Genomic DNA, 22,256 nt, shown 5'->3' on the forward strand with positions numbered 1-22,256 from the left:
AATCAGTCTCAACATGATTTCCTGCTTCAACGACTCCATAAAGTCGCTCAAGCCTGGAATTTCGACGGTATTCCGTCACTGCGTAATGAATGGATTTATTGCAGCCACAACGCAAGTCGAGATAAGCCTTTGACAACCGAGCATCAGCAAAGTTATGATGAGGACGAAAGAGAATTTTTCCAAAACCGGGGAATACCCAACGGAGAAAAACTGATATTTCAACAAGCCGGTGGCAGTTTTTCTTAAAGCTCAAAAAGGGCAAACCAGGAATCAGAATAAAGGGATTGACAATGGACGAAGCGTCCGGGCTACATTATCAAACAAAACTGTCAATTATACATGCTTTTAGTTAGATGAGCTGTTCTAAAGGGTACACAATTTCTGCAACTTCAGTTGAAACTACACCTGTCCATCCCACCTTGCACTTACCAAGAAAATTTACTAGGGGAAGGTGAAACGGACGGAAGAAGATGACTCCGGATGAGCTGCGATGCTACATGTACAATCGGATTTTCCATTATCTACTCTACACTATACAGACTCATTAGAGATCCTACTGGTTTGCCAATCCCAACAAATATGTTAGTAAGAAAGTGATATCAAATGTTTTCTTTCTCCAACTGCACCCTATAATTTTTCTGGTTGCCGAGATAGCTCCTTCTCCGCAAAATGAAGAAGCCTTCTCAATCTTAACACCATGTCACAGTGAAAAGGCAATGCGGTCCTTCGATCTATATATGCAGGACTCACCGTCATCCATGACAGGGCCTGAAGCTCTGCTGCAATAGACTCGAGAACTATATGCATCTCGACCTCAAGATCCTTGGCTTCTGAGCTCAAAGTTCTTCCTCCCTGCTTCGTGATGCCTCGGCTGACTTTGTCTTGGTTAACATTAGTGCCTCCATAATAATCAATGAGCCCAACTGACAGAACGCTAGGCCAATCTTCCTTTAGGTTGCCCCTGAAATCCTTCCTCATGGTAGGAACAGCTTTTGAGGCCACAAAAGCAGTAGAAAGAGGGAGCGCTGCGCCCTTGCTGTGAAGGAGGTGGGCCAGTGGCGGGGACTCAGCAGTGAGACATGTAGGAAGCTGAAGAGGTGTCGGAGGGAGGAAGCGCATGCTGGGTGATGGGATTAGCAGAAAAGATGCGGATGTAGAACCAAGAGACTTCACAGGTGTGAAACCTTCCAGATAACCGGATGGACCCATAGTGCTCCCACTTTGAGCTCCTCCTGCACAAAATATCTTCTTTTTAGGGTAGCCAACTACCAAAGCACATAACATTGGCATGCATCGTATCCACCAATAAACGAAACAATAAAAAGCACACACAAAAAGAATATTTAACAAGTGTCCCCCAAACACGGCATCAGAAGTGACAATCTTCTATCACTTAGTTTAACCTCTTTTGGTTTTCCTTCTTAGTCCAGCCATTTTCTTATCCTGGGAAAAATGCTTTTTTTCCAATGGGAGAATGAACTACCTAGTGCAAACAACTCCTTGCTGCACAAAGAAGGTGTCTTTATGAAACACAACCTTTATAAAACCAAAAGCATTCCATTTAACTTTATAAACCAAAAGAATTCCATTTAACTTGACCAAGATGACGACCCCCCAAAAAAAAAAAAAAAAAAAAAGACACTTGATCAAGAGGGATGGATAAAGATGCTGGATAACACATGGACTCCTTATATTCTTTCCTTTTAGATAATGGTGTGTAGATGTATAGTAAACTACAAACTTCAAGGGGGAAAAGCTGAAAGGGAGGTTGGAACAAATGCCCAACTTGGAGTTCACTCCTGCCTATGGCTATGAAAAGATGGGTAATCATTATGAAAGATTGACAACCAAATAGGCATCCACCATGTATCTGCACCTTCCCTCAAAATGATCCCAAATTGGTTGTTGAACATGGCTTTGAGAAGGCCAAATAATAGATCAGATCACAACCAAAAAATTGTCTGAAATGTACTCACAGCCACCAGCACTAGAATTGATGCAACACTAGACAAGAAACTGTGAATGGTTGGACCTCTCGCTCCATCCAGATTTAAGTGGAGACAAATAAATAATCACATCCATAACAAACACGTCGGTCAAGGAGTCAGCCAGCAATGTTCTTAAAGTATTTAATAGGGGCTCCAGCAAGAATTTTTTTTTTTTTTTTTAATAGCATTATCTTTCAACCATAAAGAAAAGAAGAGAAAGAAGAGGAGGAGGAGGAGGAGAGAGGGGGTGGGATTTGAAAAGTAGACAGGAGGCTTACCGGGAGATGGAACATCCACAGGATAAACCAAATTCAAGGAATGATCGACAGAAACAGTAACAAAGCTGATGGTCTGAACCCACTGAAGCAGACCCCTTGGGCTTTCAACCCCTGCATGTCCACCCATGACCTGCTTTCTAGCAGTTGAAGGTCCTAAACCACCCTTCATATAGCCTGAGGTTTTGGAGTGAGGACTGTACAATGGACTGGGTGAGGAAGGCAGGGGTCTCTCTTGAATCAAATTCATCTCCTGTTGTTGCAAGGAAGCCCCGTTGGCTCCCACGGACATCCCCTCACTCAATGATCGCCGTAGTTGCAGTGTCCAACTCTTCATCTCAGCTCCTCCAACTGAATAAATGGCTTTTTGCCACTCTAACCACCATGAAGGGACAACGGAGTTCCAAAGTCAACAAAGGAAAACATGGAAGAGCTAAAAGAGTCTTTCATCTAGATATATTTCTGTCATTTATTCCCATTGTCCTTTACAATTAAGAGCTAAAGAGCAAAAGAGATGACCTTCAGATATCTATATATCATTGAAAAACTATTCCCCAGTATTGATTATTTCAAATATCTAAGCTGTTGTGGGACCAAAAATTCTAAGGCAATAGATTTAGACTCAAAATCAATAAATGAGGGGAAGTAACTTAAGTGACAATGAGATAATAAACTTGAAAGAACTGAAATATGAAACGAGGAAAAAGCTCGCATACCTAGGTATTCAAGTTCATAGAAACTTCCAATGCGGGTAATCACAAAATCTCTGGGCTTGACAGCAGCATTATCTGAACAGATCTGAAGAATTTGACAGCCCTGGTGTAGAACTTGTGCAAATAGACACTGCAACCCCTTTGTGTCCTGCCGACTACTAATTCCACCAAAGGGAAATATATGGCTGTCAAGTAATTCCCCCCGAGCATCTGTCCATATGCATACCAACCAACGCCAATCCTCTGTCCATCCATAGCAACAATGTATGGTTGGTAACTTTTTATGGCCAGACCCATAGCTGTCTGACTCAGATCCGTCGACTGGTGAGCTAGATGCAGAATCTGCACTTCGCACTGAGCTCGCACTTTGCATGAAGCCTCCACCACCATCATCTGATTGTCCTTTTGACAATTCGTTAACTAAACTAGCAGAAAACGTAGGTGAAACACCATGTTCTAGAGAACCAGGTTCGGCCAATATAAAAAGAGGTTCAAACATACAACGTGCTTCCTCTTGCGAGAGAAAATCCCCAGCTCTACTAGTATCGCTACTTAGTCCCGCAGTCCTCGTTTGCCATGAATTATCCCACGCAGCAGTCCTCAAGCTGGCATCCATTTCACCCTCTCTGGTAAGGGATGGCCCTGAAATTCGAGGACCAACACACTCTTTCCACATAGGAGACATGGAAGAGGTCATTTGGGTCATGGCCAACTGGGATCTACCTGAAAGTGATGAGGACTGAACATCACAAGATCCTCGTGAAATCCGTCGAGCTTTGTTATAGACAGTAAAAGCAGTCTCCTTAAGGATGGTAAGCTCACTGAGAGTTGGACTGGTTACCCTAAATATGGCATCAACTGTCACAATGTGCAGCACTATTTTTGAAATACTAAATCCTGAAAGCACCAAGATATTTGTTGTTGATGCTTCATCGACAGCTGCCGAGCAGCTCATTGCCTTTCCAACCTGATTGCTCAATGTCCCTCGTCTCTCTGCTGGGAGAATGACTGATCCCATTGCGACAGAAGACTCAATCACTGTTTTTAGAACAGCATTTGGCTCAGGGAAGGGGCAAACTACATAGATCACCTACAGAATGACCAACAAAAGGTGAAGAAGCTTGTAGAAATAGCCAAAAAACGGAGAAATAACGGACAATACGAAAAAGATAAGTGACGATTATTCTACAGTTATCATCAAGTTCAAACATATGAAGGCGGCAAATTTTCAGCTGCTCCAATCAATGCAAGAGACGCATTGAAGGACATTTCACATTCTTGCTTACCAAACAAGAACTGCTATTTCCTTCTTTAGGGTTTGTAGTTGAACATGGAACATATTTCAATCCTTTGAGAGCCTTTGACAGAGACTTGAGATAGCTTGTCAAGTCCCAGCCATTGGATAGGGACAGAAAGAAATCGCTCATTGATCCCACAAGAGATGCATTACTGCCGACCATTTTCATTGACTGAGGGCAATCCAGAAGGACAAAACCAGAAGTTGATGCTTTTCCAGAATCAGTCTCCATTTGGTTTCCCATAGTCTGGGGTAGATGAGTCCCCAGTTTGCAAGTCTCATAAACTGAGGAAGAAAACAAGGAAAATGAGGGATAATTCCTCTTAGTGGCAAATAGAAAAGATTATCTTCAAGCAAACCACCCTATCCTGTATATAGGGCTCTTACGTGGGTCGTTGGAACTAAGACACATTTGATTCCAAAGGATCAAACTATTGTTGATAATCAAAAAGGCATGAATACCCTTTGATCATGAAGATCCAGGACTCAACGTCCTCACACAAAATGCACCTATGTAAAAGGACAGCCGACAAGTGTTCCAATCACCAACAAACCGGTGGTCAAGCAACTATTGCAACAAAATATGCAACAATCATGAGAAAAGAGCCTCTAAGTTTCCTCAAACAATGACACAGGAATGTTACTGCATGGCAATTCTTGTCCAGAGGAAGACTATTTCCCCTTTCAGCTAAAAATCAAGGGCAGGAACCCTCACTTTTCCATAACCACCGCCTTGGTCAAGGCTTGAGTTTAGAGACTTAAACAGCATATAGATAGTTTTCCTCACTGAAAAGTGGTTAACTATGGTTACAGATTTTTCAAGGGAGTTAAGCTACAAAACAATGGATACAAACAGCAAAAAGGAGGGTCTTTCCATGCAAAAAAACCATCATGTTCGTGCATTCTGGAAAAACAAGGCTGCCCATACCCAGTGATGCCTATTACTTCAATTCTCATAAAGACACTCTAAAGGAGTGGGATCTTGACAAATAGGTCATCCTTACCAGCAGTTGCAGAGCATACACAAAATAAGGAAAATGTTCATCGGAAGGCCAACTTAAATCCACAACACTGTGTATAAGAAATACAATCTATGAAGTACAAACTCACCAGTACCAAGTTGTTGGAAAAAATCAGTAGCAGCAGAAGTTAAGGGATCAATGTTTGGGCATAGAACATAGTAACTGACCTGCATTAGTCATGACAATAAAATAAGACTAAAGAATGCTGCTAGTAAAGTTTCATTAGGGCCTTTCTGTTTCAGTTAAGCAAAAGCGCTTATTTGCTTTCCCACCAAAATTTAAAATATTATTCAAATTTTAGAAACATACGAAAAGTTATATGTGAAAGTGTCAATGTTTGCATTTTGCGAAAGTTTCAACTGTTTCAGATTTTAAAACAACAAAAGGCAGTGAGTGGGCCACGAGAGTTGATTAAGCAAAAAAGTAAAATGTAAAAGTCAATCCGGACGGCCCCTATGTCAGAAAAATGAGTGGGTTAGACAATGCTCACAGGTTTTGCGAGTGCATAAGGTTCAAGAGGAGCCTTCTCCCATACTTGTAGAGAGCCAGCCGATGTTTTAAGCCAATCGTCCTGATACCTGCAAAAATCATTTCCTATTTAAACTTCAAAACAAATCCCTGGTGAAAGATTGTACTACTTATGGGAGTAATATGTTTAATCAAAAGAGCCACAGCGAATACCCTAGAATCCTAAGCATGATGGCCAGAGCTTCCACAGTCATATAAAAATACAGATAAATGCTAGCTGGGTATACTATAGGTATTAGAGATGATTAGCACATGTTAAAAACTCCGGATCAGTCCTCTATGTCTGTATGTCCATATTTCACATGGTCAAGGATCAGCCTCACTACTGAAAACCAGTAAAACATAAACGTGGCTGATCATAAACTGCTACATACCTAAACAAATGACAAGCACAATATGTAGACGATATGCTCTCCACAATCCTTACAAGAATCAGTCAATTTATTATAGGTCTAACTTTCTGTTATTTCATTCCATAACCATCAAGACATCTATTGATGAGGAAGACAAATGGGTGCAGATAACTGAACCTCTGATAAGCACATGGATGAGTCATCACATGAGGATGCAAATACTCAAGAGCACATTTACAGTTGGAACCCCAACTAAGACTATCAACTTGCCTAGTTTGTTACAAAACGTTGAACAAATACTGCATTAATAGACTAGACTAGAGGCATTTCATCTCATCAGGAGATTCAAAGCAAATATATGGATTATTTTCTTCTCTTTCTTCCTTTTTTTTTTTTTTTTTTTTGGGTTTTCCTATTGGGCAACCTGATGCTATTTGGTCCTTGAATACATGACAAAAGCAAAGAAAACATTAAACTTAAAAAGAGAAGTACCCAACAAGTATCGCAGGTAAAGGAAGGACATAAAGTGTGGGCCTTAGCCGGGAGGAGAACTGCTGTCCAGACTCTGAACTGTTATCTTGGCTTAATCTCCTTTGGAACGATTCATCCAGTTTAGATCCATCCAGGCCACTAGTAACTGTCCATAGCAAAACCATGTAATATAAATACCAAAAACTTTTAGCATAATTTGACAACAAAATGAGCACCTCTTTGGGGATATTACAAAGTTAAAACAATTGAGGCATTGCAGAAAATTCCTGTTATGATACTGGCAGAAAAAAATAACCTCTTGATATATCTCCAAAATAATACCTAATCGAATTGCAACTTCTGTCTTGTCTAGCTTTCCATTACCTCTTATATTGGATGAACCAACTGCAGTGGATTGGGATGGGCTTGATGCTTCTCCACCTGAAAATGTTGGAGTATTTGAAGGATCTCTACACTCACCTACAGTGGACTCTGCCGAAAATCCATCTGCCATGTTTCCAACGTCACCTAGCTGGTTGCGTCCCTTGCACCACTCAGTGACGGATAAAGGACCATCCAAATTACCAAATGCAGCTTTTAAGGCTGATTTTATATCTGACTGTAGCAAGCTAATCACAGATGCCACCTGGACCTGGGATGCATTCACCACATAAGGATCTAGGTGCTCACAATGCATGCAATGTCAATATTTAAGATTATGACACTTCCAAAGTATGTCTCCAATAGAAAGAATTACAAAGAACAGGCAATTTAGGAACAAAAGGTCTGGATGAAAACTTCATATGGGGAAATTGATTCTATTTGGTGGCAAATAGTTAGGTTATTTTACCTACCAAAAGGTTCTTTCACATATTAGTCAGATGATGATACTTCCTCTCATGTCTGGAAGCTACTCCGAGATATTAGTTCAACTTTGCATCTTTGGTGTCCGTGACAGCATATACAATCCATTGTCATACGATCAAAGTGAGGGCTCTCCCCGTATGGACAATATTGTCTCAATGGTCTCATTATGTTGCCAACATATTGACGATAAGTTTATGCCATTACTAGAAAGTGGCGACATCTTTACATTGTTCCAAAAACCATTAATAGATTGCATCCAGATGAGTCATAATGAAAACTGCAGGATTCTCAGATTGAATAGGTGTATAGACCAGAAGAAAACATGTTTCACGGCCCCATAAACAATTTCATGAGTAAAGATATTGTTACTGCAAAGTATAATATCACTCACATCTCAACCCTGTCATACCACAGCTTGAAAGGCCACATATCTATTCACAAGACTAGTAAGAACATAGATATTAGCTACTCAACAATCTGATATTGGTACTAAAGCAATTTTACTATATTTGTACGAAGACACAATTCTTGTGGTTAAGTTGAGAAAAGAAACACAATAAAATAATCCACATGAGGAAATTCAGGCACCAAAATGGTGCCACACAAACATCAGAAGCTGTGCATAATTAACATCAGCAGCAAGTTATTGGATGGAAATTAATTACTTGTCAGCTCACGATAAACAAATTTATTGTAGGACAGAAATCAATGTCATTAAAAGGTAGCCTGCAATTCTCACCTCAAGAACAAAAAATAAAAGGAGCAGCAAATGGTATGAGATAAAGAAAGAAAATCCTTACGTCTGCAGAAAGTGGATCTACTAACTCCACACCAGCAACGTCCAGGGCATGACAGGAGGCTAAAGTCCCTCCACAACCTGCATGAACCATAGAAGGGCCACAAGAAAACCCACGCCGCCATTGCTCTTCCAATGCAAGCCAACCATAAGGCCCATCACCGCAGTCTGCATCCAAAGTCACATCAACAAAGGAAGTAGCTTGCTGGACAAGAAATTGCATTCCATCTAGAAGCTCCTGAAGTGGTTGCCTTTGCCCATAAGAGAGCCCACCTTCCTCACTAAATGAGTTAAGTGGGGATGGACATACTTCAATACCGGGTGAACTACTGGCTTTTGGAACTTTAGGTACTCCAACAGTGCGCCAAACACGTACAGAAGCATTAAGGTTTCCATCTAATAGTCCTCCATCAACATCACCAGCTATTCTGACAGGTATAGTTTCTTTCTTTTTCACATCGAACATGCTAGATATGTTATCTGTCATTGTGCTTTGATCACCAGGCAGATGATTTAAAATAGCACTCCCACTTAACCTGCTTGAAGTAACTGGGGCCTGGACAGTGGAAGATAATAATGTATGACGTATCTTGCACATGGATGCTTGGAATGCAAGGCACTCCACTTCTGTTGCAAGCACAGTCTTCATAGAAAGAACTAAATGGTCCATGGCACCTTCAATCACTTTCTTCTGGCCAGGCTTTACAACATTTGCAGGACCTACATTAGAGAATGAGACTGAAGATGGAGCAGCCTCCATAGAAATAGCACTACTATCGTTACATTTAGACAATGTCCCATCTTTTACTTTACCAGCCTCCACATGAGTGTAATAATTCTTTAACCGAGCATCATTCCCCTGATACGTTTTTGAGGTCAAAGCCACACCATTCTTCTCATCTGATCCATCCAGACAAGGAGAAGATGGAGGTGTAGCACCATACTTATAATTATTAGTGCTAGAATTTGCACTCTCCACATTACAAGATTTTGGCAAATATGGGTTTTTGAAAATTGACGAAGAGAAGTCACTAGTAGGTGCCTCAACTGCTCCATATTCCTGGGCAAATGTCATCAAGGCTTCAGCTTTGATAATATGATCAAACTCGCCAATATTAGATGCTGGAGTGTCAACAATTGGCCCAGATGGCAGGGTAATCTCTTGATTTTTGCTGAGAAATTCTTCTGACACCGCTGGAGGGTTAAAGCCCTCTAAAGATGGAAAACCAACAGGCAAAAGCATACTTTCGGAAACATCCATCATGCCAACAGGACTGCTGCCAACTACCAAATCTGAACCAGAAAACATAAGAGTCTGCGACTCTGCAGTTCCCGGGGGCTTCACAACAAAAATTCAAAGATACTTAATCAAATTGACGTGATGATTCAGTGAGTATACAAAGACAAAGGGCAACACATCTAGCCGCTGCTACCTAGAAACTAACACCAAAATGGCATTGAACAGTAATACTCTTTTCTCCTATCAGAGTTGAAAAGTAATACTCATAATACTTGTAAGACTATAAATAGATTCATTCAGAAAAGCACAAAATCTACCTTCATTTTCACAACATTGATTGAAAATAGACTGCATATCAAGTAAAAGCAAAAAAAAAAAAAACAAAAATTACTCAATTGTAAAGGTAATGGGATTGTAACCATGACAGTGAAATTTTTTCTTTCTGAAAATGCAGAAAATTTACATACTCACTAAAGAAATAAGTAGATTCCAGAGAACGAGACCTTCTAGAATGCTCAAGCATATGAGAATAAGCAACTCTTAACTACCCCATGAATTTGACAAAGTTGAAAAGGAATTTACAGAAATTAATATGTACCTCTCCAAAAGGCAAAGCTTCAGTTTCGAAGAAGTCCCCAAAGTCACCAAACTCAGATAATAGAGCTTGAATATCCATGTCCACACCTCTCTCATCGTCGTCCCAATCCCAGTGAGATCCTATCTGCTCATTTGCAACTCCAGTAATTGCTGAAGTGTTAACTTCTGAAGATCCAAAATCGGATTTGTATGCTTCCTGCATAGGAACGGCAGCGTCCACTTGACCATACATATCTGTCATTATTGATCGAGGACGCTTTGTGCCCTAGTTTAAAATAAATGATAATTACTTGGCTGTCATCCAAAATATCAATGACGGAATAGACAAGAATAGACAAGAGCATTACTTTAAAAATCATTGACATCCTATCATTTCCCTTACTTGGACAACCAAAAAACCTCCTCTCCAATTGAGATTCACAAAAATAAGAAAAATAAACATGCACTAAAATCTTAGCAAAAGTTTACAATCTATTTCATCCTTTAATATTGTGCTATCATGAACAAGTTGCAGTAGCAAACTTATATATGTCCCGTCACTGCCACAGTAAAAAAATAGCTTTTCGTCTGCACGTGCACATAATTCGAATAACAAGATAAACTGGGTTTCGTCTTTATTTTATGTCCTCTGACAGAATGTACAATTGGATAGATAAGCAGCAAAATAAGTTGGATGCAAAAATCTTAAAGTTCTCGAGCAAGCCATGCGAAACCCACTCCGCACCTCAAATTAAAAGAGACGTGCACATACACATGCATACCCATAACGTCTGGCCAAAAAGAAGGAAGCGAAATAAACACGTGCAAATGTACATATGGTCCACAAATGGCCCCACAGATATGAATGTAGAGAAAATGCTAGATGGCTCAACATATTAGGATAAGCGGTCGCATGTCCACACTTAGACAATTTGAGATGACAGGATTCAGGTCTCAAGCCATAAATGACAATCTGAAAAGTAAGGACACAGAACTTATACCATTTTCAGGCGGTCATTCTGCAATTCAGCAGAAGATATCAACGAGTCTGCATCAGCTTCAAGATCCCCTGCTGCAGAAGTCATATTGTAGTCGCTTTCACTTGAGCTACTGCTTAGGCTGCTTAAGCTACTAGAATTACTATTGCTACTACTATAATAACTTTTCTGAGTGCATAATCCATTGCTATCCTCGAGAGTGTCCATTTGTGGTCCACTGCAAAAGACATGACAGTGATGAGAGAGGTAAAGCACATTTGTTATCTGCATCTAAGCTTCTTTCTATAAGATGAACCGACTTTGACTAAGATACTAATAGGGGTGTGCATGAAAGACATGACAGTGATGAGAGAGGTAAAGCACATTTGTTATCTGCATCTAAGCTTCTTTCTATAAGATGAACCGACTTTGACTAAGATACTAATAGGGGTGTGCATGGTCCGGGTGGGCGGTTCCTAGCCTAGAACCGGGAACCGCTCGCTAAGAACCGGTTCCCAAAAATTGGAACCGGGAACCACCCATTAGTTGCATGGATCCACCCGAGAATCGGACCGCCAGTCCATTCCGATTCCTGGGTGGATCCATGGAACCAGTTTCAACAATAATAATATCGTTTTTCAAATCCCACTGTGAGTTCTCTTCATATTGAGTAATATTCTTCTTCAAATCGAACCGGCTTAATTGAGGGTACCATTTTCCTTTATTTTATTGGAAAACACTACCAAAGAAGAGAAATAGGTTTTTTTTCCTATTTTTGAATCATTTCAGTTGAAATCTAATATATTCTTTAAGTTCAAGGTTTTGGATGATTGTCACATGTAGATCATATTTTCCTTTATCCCCTAACAGTGCTCAATCTCTTACAACCTTTGCGCTATTGAATTCTTTATGTAGAAACAATTCCACCGGTATTGAGTGTAAGCCGGTGCCATTGCTTGTATATATTGGCTTAGCTTAATTCAATTACCGTTCACCAAAAAAAAAAAAAAAAAACCAATTCCATCGGTATTCCACATATTCTTGAAAACAATATCTTATGTGAGTCCCGAAAATATCATTTGAATGAGTCATTTGTTGAGTTGCTAAAAGGTAGCTTACACACTTTACTAAATTCTTATAAAAACATGGAAACCGTGAGAGGAGATGGAGCCATAAAATTTAGGTTTACTAATTAGTAATTTCGAAATTTATTTTATAATATATTATTATAATATAATCAGTCCGGTCCGGGTGAACGGATCCACCCATGGAACCGGGAACTGGACCAATTCCCTCAAGAACCATCGGTTTCGGGTGGTTTCGGTCCGGTTCTAGGCGGTCTAAGTGGGTCCCAGTTCTTTTGCACGCTCCTAGATACTAATACAAGATAAAAATGCCAAAAGAAACAAATCTATGTTTTACTGATGGTTTGGCACCCCTTAGGTGCCTGAGTTCATGAAATGTCCTTTGTGATATGATAAAACGAATAAATCACAGTCCAAAGCAATATATTTACATACATATATTGCAATAAGTTGTGTCCTTATCTTAACTAGAAAAACTTAGCGGAGCTAATAGTGAACAAGTTCAAGTTTGTGTTTGGTGATGTATTGAAGCTCAAACTCAATATACGAATTATAGACTCACCAATGCATAAAGTAAGATGAACCCATCAGTGATGGCCCTAACCAATTCTGCAGCCAAAATCTGCAACATAAAAAAATCACAGAAACATAAAGTGACTCAATTGATGCAAAGACAATGACCAACATGGGTTCAAGCTAGCAGATATCTTCATTTATCTCACAGACCATTCTAAGGCCATCTAACACATGCAAGGAAAGCTGTGCACTAAGCAATTGGTGCAGGAGAGCAAACTCCACACATGGTGAAATTCCAGGTCGTCAGAAAAAGATACAAATGGATATGTAGCCATACAAATGATTAGACCAGTCCAACTGAAACTGATTGCTAGATCATATATATTTGGCTATTTAACATTAGAAACATAAAAAAAATAAAAATAATAATAATAAACCTAGGAGGCTAGGAACATTTAGGCAAATGATTGTGCACCTTCTCAATGAAGATCTGGTAAGAGATGCGTTCAGGACTGGGACAAGCACTGCCTCATTTGGGTATATAAATGTCTTCTCGTAAGTTGATGAATGATCCTGAGAGACCTTTTGATCGCATCTTCCTGCAGAAAGGCATTCACTTCTAAGAGTATTTGAGCGTTGAGCTAATGCCTTGTCAGTTTCAGTAATTGGGCAGCCAACAGTTACTTCAGCATAACAAGCTTGTCCCCTCAGTTGGCAGACAAAACCTTGAGAAACATGAGACGGCAAACCTATTAACCCACTTGAGGCCTTCGACTTGCCAGAGCTGTCCAAAAGTAACAGAAGATGTTGAGAACTGGCGCCAAGGACTATTGTCATCAAATCAAAGAAACAAGAATGTGAACTAGATGCAACTCCAATTAGTCTACCCGAGGTATACTTCCTTGACAAGATCACTTGGACATCCACCAATTAGCCTTCCGCGCATGCCATTAGGAGATACAATCACTGCAAAAATGATCTTACGGGTAAAACGCATTGCGACAGTTATTGCAGAAGCCTACTTGGATATTTCTCAAGTATCACTCAACCAAAGTCTATGATGATCATTTCCCATTTTGTCATTTTAAGGAATTATTAATTTGTTTAGCTTTTCAATAACCGTCCATCCTCCAAGACATCACCAATAAACATCACAGTAACACAATCAATATTATTCTTGCTTGATGTCTCACTAATTAAACAGGGGCCTTACGATGATACTTGCACTTAACATAGATTATCACATAAGCCATCAAATCATTGTGCCTACTTTTGAAGTGAAGAACAAACGTTGTCAAACTTAAAATCATGTCAAAAGCACAATTATGGATGATTGTTTAAACATCCAGCCCAAAAAAACTTATGCTGATAGGTGGACGGATAGCGTCCTTTGAAGACGCATAGACAAATAATGCCGGATATTTAGCACCTCCTCCCACGTACAAACCATTAATTGCACATGGAATTGACCAACAAGCCTAGTATAAAAGATAAATTCAGGACAAAACCTGACTTTGATACCATATTAGAACATCCAACCCAATAGTCTAAGGTGATAGGTGGAGGGAGTTACATAGACAAGGGCCATTGAAATCCCACAGACAAGCAACAAGGGATGTCTTAACAAAGGTGAACCTTCTCAAGAAAACATAGTTTCCACACCTTCACAGGAACTCCGAATGATCATGCTAATCTAATTTTTGAACAGAAGGAAAAGAAAGAAATTCTCATGATTGAAGCTTATATGAAAGATTGATTAACAGGGTAAAAATGCAGTGAAGATTTTAAAAATTAAATGCTGCCAGTTTAAGCAAGAAGATTGCAAATACATGTACATCATTAACCAGCAGCACGTTCTTTTATGTCTCGTCTAACATATGTTAGGCATTACATGATCTTGCATCATCACAAGGCAACTAACGCTGATTTAATTCACCATATCACTGCTTATAGGACTGGATCAGCACAAAATCAATGATAGAGATGGATGGCAATCAATTGGTCCAACCACCAATTCTACTTGTCAACGTCATAAATGAAAGTATAGCTACAAGGGATTTTGATAATCAGTGCCTTAGAAAATTGCTTAAGCTGTACAGAAAAAGCAACAGGATGTGTACATCCACTTACTTTACTCTTCTCCAATGACTTCCCTATTATTCATATCAACTCATTGTATACGGCTGATTTAACAAGTTTCCTAAGGAAACTTGTTAACAATGTCCTAATGCAGATATTTCTAACTAACAAGCAAACGCTATGAACTATGCATGAGAATTTATATACAACATTCCATCAAAAGAAAGGGTATATTGAATTATCTCTCAGATAATAACACAATAAAAAGATTTAAACACTAGTTCTTGAAGGGAAGGCTTCAAATCCCTTTTCACCAATTGCTAATTCTTTCTCCTGGCATGCAAACGAATTTTGCCTTGTCCACAGTACAATATTCGGGTCTGCGGAATGCTAGTTTCCTCAGTTTACGAAACGCAGAGGTATTGCTTAGACAGTCCGCTAGTTGGGATTACAGTAAGTTCAAGGCGTGTTGCTCATAAAATCATTGTGCATTTTCTTTTATATAGTACCCTTCCCCTTATTAAGTTTCATGTACTGAGTATGAACGGGCTGAACTAAATTTTAATGCAGACTCGACTTTTATGCCCCATCTTTCTATTTGATTTCACACTTCAATTGCTTTGGGCTTGAGGATTTTATATTAATGAAAGAACTTAAATAAAGAGAAATGAGGAGCCCACGAGCCCTTCTTTTGTTCCATTTGTCTCATCAATAGAAAAGGATTAAATGTCTAATCTAAAAGTACTGCAGATGGCTCGAGGCCAGGAGAAGCAGAGCTCTCTCTCTCTCTCTCTGCCCCCTCCCTCCCCCTCCCTCCCCCCAACCCACCACCCCCTGGCATCTTCCTGCTCACCACCTCAAGACTGGTTGGCTTGCTATATCTGGCACTGGGTGTATTGGGATTTTAAAATGTTTTCTGATGAGCATAGGGAAAGAAGACCAAAACATGCTACTGAAAGACTATTGAGACAAAGTTTGGCTGTCAAGAATGTAGAAGAGGTAGGATGGGCAGGTGGTTGGGTCTAGTATGGATCGTACATGGATGATAGTTGAAGCCGGCAACTCTCTTAGGGTTCCCTCATCTAGGATCCCTGGGGAAGAGATCTACCATTGAGCTGATAGCTCGTCATGTGGTCCTCCTGCTGGGGCCTGCAATGTCAAAAGCGAGAGAAACCCCTCCCCCCTCTTTCCCTTTTTAGCCCCCATGTCGCCGTGCTGGAGGGGCATGGAGATGTTATGATTTTGTTTCCAAGAGTCCAAAGTTTTGTTACTTGCAATAGAATTTCCAAAGGTAGAGACTAAGATGTGAATGCACCACTTTTGGGGTCTCTCATACCAGATTGTTGTTTTCTTTTTGTGGGTGGGTGGGTGGGTGTTTTGTTGTGTGGTTTGGAAGAAAAAGAGGGGGGGCAATGATCCTAGTAACGCTGGCGCAAACCAGAAAAAACTGGGTAGTGACCGTGACTAGTTTGACAAGGTCAAATTTGATTAAGTCTGGTTTTCTACAAAGATGAATCTATGAGCAAAACAAGACATAAGTGCAGACAATTTCCTGTACAGCAGCTCATCCAATTGGTTCTGTCTGATTCTAAAAGCATAGCTTTTTATATCACCATCGATTTATCTGTTAAATGCTTGGATCCTAGTGATTGATCATCAAGCTTCATAAATTCCATCTGTTAATGCTTGTGCTCATCAATAAGTAGCGAGGGCCAGCAAACTATTAAAAACAGACAGTGCATTAAATATCTGGTGCAAGCATCACTTCATAAATGGGCTCTTGATTAATTACAAATAAAAAGATCTCTAGATGCTATTATTTCTCATTCTTATCAGTACTGGAACACATATTTTATGTAATTAAGACCAGGCAGATAAAAGGAATTGAAATATATGCCAGAGAAAGATCCAAAATCATAAGAGATATTCAAATCCCATAAGTTCCAACCTGGATGTCTATGGCTAGAATTGCGAGAAGCATGCCTTAATGCTCTCTCTAAGTCATCGCTTGAAAGGGCACGTATATGCCTGATACAGATAAAAACAATCACACATACATGTGTATTTAAAGAGCAATGAGAAATGAAAATCAAGGCATGAGTGTACATACTTTGCTGAAACTATTGCATGTATAAATATCGCCTCTTCTGTGGCGGCAAAGACAAATTCTACAGTTGGTTGACCTCTCCTGCAATAACCAACCGACGGTTCAATGATAGATCAAGTTCCAGTGGTCCTACCAAAAACATAGCAGAAAAGGAGCAGAAAGAGCAGAAGAACAGGATGGAACGGGAGTACAATGAAAAGGGGAAGCAAAGGCTCACTGGGGAAGAAAGTAGAATACCTGAAAATTCCTTCACTCTGAAATGGATTGTACTTTGAAAATACATCTCCATATCTCATGTAAGAAAGTCCACTTAGTGCCCTGCCAAATTCACCCAGGTAAGTGTCAAGTTCTAACCTTCACAAGCAAATGTAGGTGCATGCGTCCACACACACGTGCGTGTACATACATAGGTATGCATTTAAATTGTTACAGTTAACTAGAAAGAGAGTAACCTCTCTATACAATTCCGTAAAGCTTGAGACAGAGCTGCTGCAACCTCTTCCGAGTCCCCAGGAGCCAACCATAGTCCAGATGCAACAACTTCCATCAAAAAACAAAAGAAACTATAAAATCCTTCATACAAAAAAAAATTAAGAAATACTATATCTGCCAACATCCTAATTCCTAGAAACAAATATATAAACAGATAGAACAGGCAAGTACATGAGTAAAGTTAAAGTGTAAACACAAACATCACAAAATGAATCTGAAGTTATGCAGGTCAATGAAAAGAAAGTCATACAGCTAAAACCAATATATAAATGTTTATGGAGAACTCAAGTTACCTCTTAGTCCAGATACCGCTGCTTGTGCAGTCTCAACAACAGATAAGTGGCGCCCAGGAAGGAAAAGCCAGAGCTTGATTTTTTCATCTATGCATTTTTTTAAGCTGTTAGAGCAATTACAAAACTGCAAGAACAAAGGAGGAATGGAGTTCGACCGAAAAAAAAGAGAGGAGGAATGGAGGGTTGGACCACTCCCCCCACCCCCTGGCACCCCTCGGGGGGGGGAAGAGAGGGGTGAGATGATCTTCTGGCTAAAATCCTTTTAGTATTTAATTTGCAACTTTTTTCAACCTCGAGCAAAATATGTATAGTTGTGCGATAAACTATACCAAGTGATCAAACAGTAACAAACAATGCCTACTACCTATAGACTGCCCATGAGAAAAAAATCAATCCTTCCTGTGAGAAGAGAAGCTGCTACAAATAAGGCAAATGCCTTCACTCTAAAAGCATATTGGGAAGGTTGCACCTCAAGAACTTCAAACTAAAACCAGGTCAACCTGAAAACTGCCATCTCAAATCACAGTCGACTAATCTAGGATTACTTTTCCATATTTCTCAAGTTGGGCATCATTTTTTAAGGCTCAAGATACTTCATAGAGAAAATTCCAGATTTAATAGGCACAAGAGAATTGCCCAAAGAAAGAGTTTGCCTTTGTTTTTCAGAGAGTCCATCTGAAGAAAAGAAATTACGAAAGCAAGATGGCAGCCTTCTCTGTACTCTTTGAGAAGCAACAGAGCAAAAAGTTCATTCCCCATTTTCATTTATATAACCAGGAATAACCTGAAAACCACCATCTCAAAGCATCTGCATTCTCACCTGGATTGTGCAAACCCTGAGATGGGTCCCAGGGTCCCACAAATGAATTAGTCCATGTGCTAAGAAAGTTTTTCTTCTGCAACTGAAGATGAGATGAAAGAACCAAGAAAGTAGCAGAATCCTTTGTCTCTGACTTGACACTATCCAATATAAAGAAAATCGTATATTAGAAATATCAGAAAAGGTTTTAGTAAAGCACTTGCACATCTAGATTAACATCATTCTATTGGCATTTTGAAAGAGTGCGTGAGACAGCCTGAGTCTAACCTTCTGTCCGGTAAAGGGTTTAAATCTGATTCAAGAGGCAGAAACTGGAACCAGGATATTTGATGGAGACCAACCTGTATTAATCAATGTGAAAATGAAATCTATGTACGGAAGGGACACATTATGAAGAAGTAACATGAAGCCAGGCAGAAACAAAGACAAATGCACTAGCATCATATATTGAGACTAAATGAACTACTCAAACCACTTATGGAGTGGCTATTAGATTACAAGAAATGTTTTGACTCCCGGTATCTGTTAGGCTATGCTGTAAAAAAAAAGAAAAATAGATTCCTAGAAGATGTGATAGATCCTTTGATGCCCTCTTCATGGAGAAGGAAATTGACTTATCCTCTACACAAAAAGAATCGCAAGTCGAGTCAATTTTTCACCATGTCATGTTGCAAGACAAATGTTAAAATACTGAGGTAATAATACCTATAGAAAAAGGTTCTAAAAATAACTACTCAGGTAATAGCACAATTTAGTACCACTAGGGCTAATGGTTTTTTTTTTTGGTAGCCGAGGATTCCAGCATGGACCCCCCGTGCTCAAACGGCTCCTGAGGGCCAGGCCCCTATACCTCGAAGGAGACTAGCCTAGCAACCTACCGCCAGGGCCCCCCACTTAAATCGCTAGCAATTGCGGTTTCGAACTCTCAACCTCTGGAATGAGGGAGGGACTCTCAACCAACGCAGCTACCCTCGGATGGGTCCACTAGGGCTAATGGTTCATCTCATCTAAACAAGACAAGACCTATTTGAGAATCAACAACAACTCATCATAAAAATGCATTGCATTATGCAACTACATTTCTTGAGATATCTTCCCAAGCAAATTGATGGAGATAAAGGCATAAGAGACAGGCAACCAAAGAAGCCAGCCAGGATGGCAGGAAGAGCACTAGCAGCACTGGCCACTTCCTGAACAGAATTTCTATTCCTGCCAGGAGATCAAATATGAGAAAGCATTCTCAGGTAGCAGCAAACTTATTCAAGGTAAGTAACTGGAGAAGATGAAGAAAAGAAGCGTGATAATTTTCAAACTTATTTCTTATTGCGCAGGCAAGTGGATGGGTTGCTGGTGGAATACATGACAATGAGCATTAGGCTGCAAGTGTTGACAATTTCGACAAATTAGCAAGTGTTACCAGAGAGAAGTAAGAGAGAGCCGGCAATTAAAATCTCCAAACTGAATCTGCGAAATTACTGTATGTTCTACACATCTAGGACCTAAAAGTAGGAATCTTCTTTCCTCATAATCCTTTATGTGTTCCCATTCATCCGCAAAAGATTGAAGGCAAATTTACTGAGAAACCTCTCCATGTTGCCTAATTTTTTAACTTCACTCTTTTTGACTTAGTATACATCACAGACATCATAAAGATGAAATGAAAAGGGTTAGGGGGGTGTAAGCATCAGAGGCATGGCATGGGTGACTAAATTTCTCGAATTCCTTCAAGTAAAGAAGCTGTGAACCCTGTTTAGATTCAACTATTAACTGGAAGTAAATACACGGACTTAATATGTAGAAAGTAATTGCCAAATTCTTAGCTTTTGGCATCTCAGAACCCAACAATCAAGTTTTACATTATACAAGTATTAATCAGTGTGGTGCAGATCAAGTTTCGAGGGCTCTCCCCCACCCCCCAAGAACAAAACGAAAGAAAATAAAACGGAGTAAGATCCAACCCAACAAAACCAAAAAAGGAAAGCTTTTTGCACTATCATACGTAGACAGGGCGTTGCTGAATTCAGTCAGTAATCATGCAGCTTTAGTTACATCTATACCAGAAGTAGCAAACTAAGCTTCGGAGCTTCCCACTGCACTGACTCGAAGAAATGACTTCAAAAGTAGACATATATAACAACACAAACTCTCCACCCTAAGGCACGCGACATTCTGTTCCGCAACTTGGTAAAAATCGAATCGCGCACAACGGAATGAAGAGTTGCCCGCGACCGAATCCCAGCCCGACATCACTAAAACCATAAGAAACGAACGCGAAGAATCGATTTTCACGAAGGCTCCGGCATTGAAACAACGACGAAAACCGAAGCAACCGGAGCATCAGAGGTACAGACCAGTTTGAAGACGTTGGTCCACATCACTCCACTCCAGCAAACGACGAAGCTCCTCCGGCAACGCTAGGCCCCCAAGCTCCGGCGACACCACCAGACAAAAAAATGGACTACTAAGGCGCGGGCATCGCGGGGAGCTCCGAGCAATGCTCCGGGACCACAGCTCACGAAGAATTGAGGCCCCGCGGCGAGCGCGAAATCAGCTTCCCGACGGGAGTTTGAGGAAGCGAGCGTCGGGGAGAGGCCTCGAGCTATAGGACGAGGAGCGCGGTGGCCGCTGAACCCTAACAGCCGGCCCCGTCCGCCGCGGGGGAAGGAGGAGGACGGCGACGGCGAGAATTCGAGTGGAATTGCCGCCGAGAGAACTCGATTCCGGGCGAATTTTTTTTGGGCGTCGCTCGGTGGGATGCGGAATCGCAGAAGTGCGAAGACGCAAAAATAACCGGAGGGAAACGGGCGGGTGGATTTCAGGCCCAATTGGGGATGTTCGAGATGGACCGGGTCCGGTTCGTCCCCGATCCAATACGGGTCGGATCTTCTACAGGCATTCCGCCCCGTCCCTCCCGGAAAAAACCACCAAAACCCCAAACTTTGCGCTCCCGGCTCAGTCACATGTTCAGCAGTGAGAAGCTGTTTTTCTTCTGTCGGTTGAAGCCCAAGTACCCGAGCAGCAGCCGCTACAACCTGACAACCAAAGCTGGTTTATGGGAAACCGACTGGCAAGGGACGCCCCCATCAAGAGGGAGGACACTGGGTGTGCGGATAGGTAGAAGAGGATACTAGTGTTCCACAAAGGCCGCGTGCCTCACGGCGAAGGGACCGGCTGGGTGATGCAAGAATATCACCTAAACCCCAGGTGTTCGGGCGATGATCGTGGCGAAACTGAGGTAACATTCCTTACGTGGTATGTTGGATAAAGAACAATAAGGACAAAAAGCCGATGATGGGTCAACGCTCCGACTTCTGTCAATCAACAAGGGGACTAACTTGAACTTCGGTGCCAACCAGCTGCTGCTCATTCCGAGGTGAGAGGCACCCATTCTATTTTGTATAACTTATTTAGGTTTGGATCTAACCCCAAGTCCTATAGAGCATGTCAAAGTCCCAGAGACTCATCGGTTTCCCATGGCCAAAATACTAATGATTGCATCAGCATATGAGCAGCATCTGTGGGACTATTTTCATTTCATACTTCAAGATTGTCTCAGCAACAAAAGATGCAGAGTACTCAAGATGGGCTGTTTCATATGATCTTACATTGTTTTGAATGCGGTTGGGATAGTCAACGGATCCGTCGCAAAGGATGGCATTTTATCGGACCACAGCACCATTCCAGCCAATCAGAGCCAGGCAGGAGCATAGGCGTTTTCCTTCTTACGAAGGAGTATTAGCCCTGGCCTAACCCCACTGGGC

General features: G+C 40.8%; 1 protein-coding gene across 4 annotated transcripts; it reads right to left on the minus strand.

Annotated features, from left to right (window-relative positions):
- Window positions 1-270: 270 nt before the first annotated feature.
- On the minus strand, window positions 271-21,276 carry LOC104422286 (mediator of RNA polymerase II transcription subunit 13). 4 transcript variants are annotated; one of them, XM_039303764.1, is made up of 22 exons: window positions 20,847-21,276; window positions 18,763-18,836; window positions 18,496-18,635; window positions 17,676-17,762; window positions 17,343-17,430; window positions 17,128-17,208; window positions 16,894-16,971; window positions 16,732-16,811; window positions 13,592-13,670; window positions 13,180-13,488; window positions 12,751-12,810; window positions 11,128-11,341; window positions 10,149-10,412; window positions 8,315-9,649; window positions 6,990-7,293; window positions 6,669-6,813; window positions 5,786-5,873; window positions 5,384-5,462; window positions 4,263-4,558; window positions 2,980-4,066; window positions 2,267-2,638; window positions 271-1,232 (listed from the first exon to the last, which is right to left on the minus strand). In XM_039303764.1, the coding sequence occupies exons 1-22, from the start codon at window positions 20,868-20,870 to the stop codon at window positions 628-630; spliced, it is 5,889 nt and encodes a 1,962-aa protein (XP_039159698.1). In that variant the 5' UTR covers window positions 20,871-21,276; the 3' UTR covers window positions 271-627. The 4 variants fall into 4 exon arrangements, with proteins under 4 accessions (XP_039159698.1, XP_010032866.1, XP_010032862.1 ...); XM_010034564.3 differs by having other exon boundaries at window positions 6,990-7,299; window positions 10,149-10,343; window positions 20,847-21,275; XM_010034560.3 differs by having other exon boundaries at window positions 6,990-7,299; window positions 20,847-21,275.
- Window positions 21,277-22,256: the final 980 nt, after the last annotated feature.

The sequence above is a fragment of the Eucalyptus grandis genome, chromosome 10, assembly GCF_016545825.1.
Source record: "Eucalyptus grandis isolate ANBG69807.140 chromosome 10, ASM1654582v1, whole genome shotgun sequence".
In the NCBI taxonomy this organism is placed as follows: Eukaryota; Viridiplantae; Streptophyta; class Magnoliopsida; order Myrtales; family Myrtaceae; genus Eucalyptus; species Eucalyptus grandis.

Coding starts and splice junctions, on each gene's coding strand:
- LOC104422286 (XM_010034560.3), bottom strand. CDS start 20,870: ATGTGGACCAACGTCTTCAAACTG. Junction 18,636..18,762: donor AACCCTTTACCGGACAGAAG/GTTAGACTCAGG, acceptor TATATTGGATAG/TGTCAAGTCAGAGACAAAGG. Junction 1,233..2,266: donor TGTGGATGTTCCATCTCCCG/GTAAGCCTCCTG, acceptor TATTTTGTGCAG/GAGGAGCTCAAAGTGGGAGC.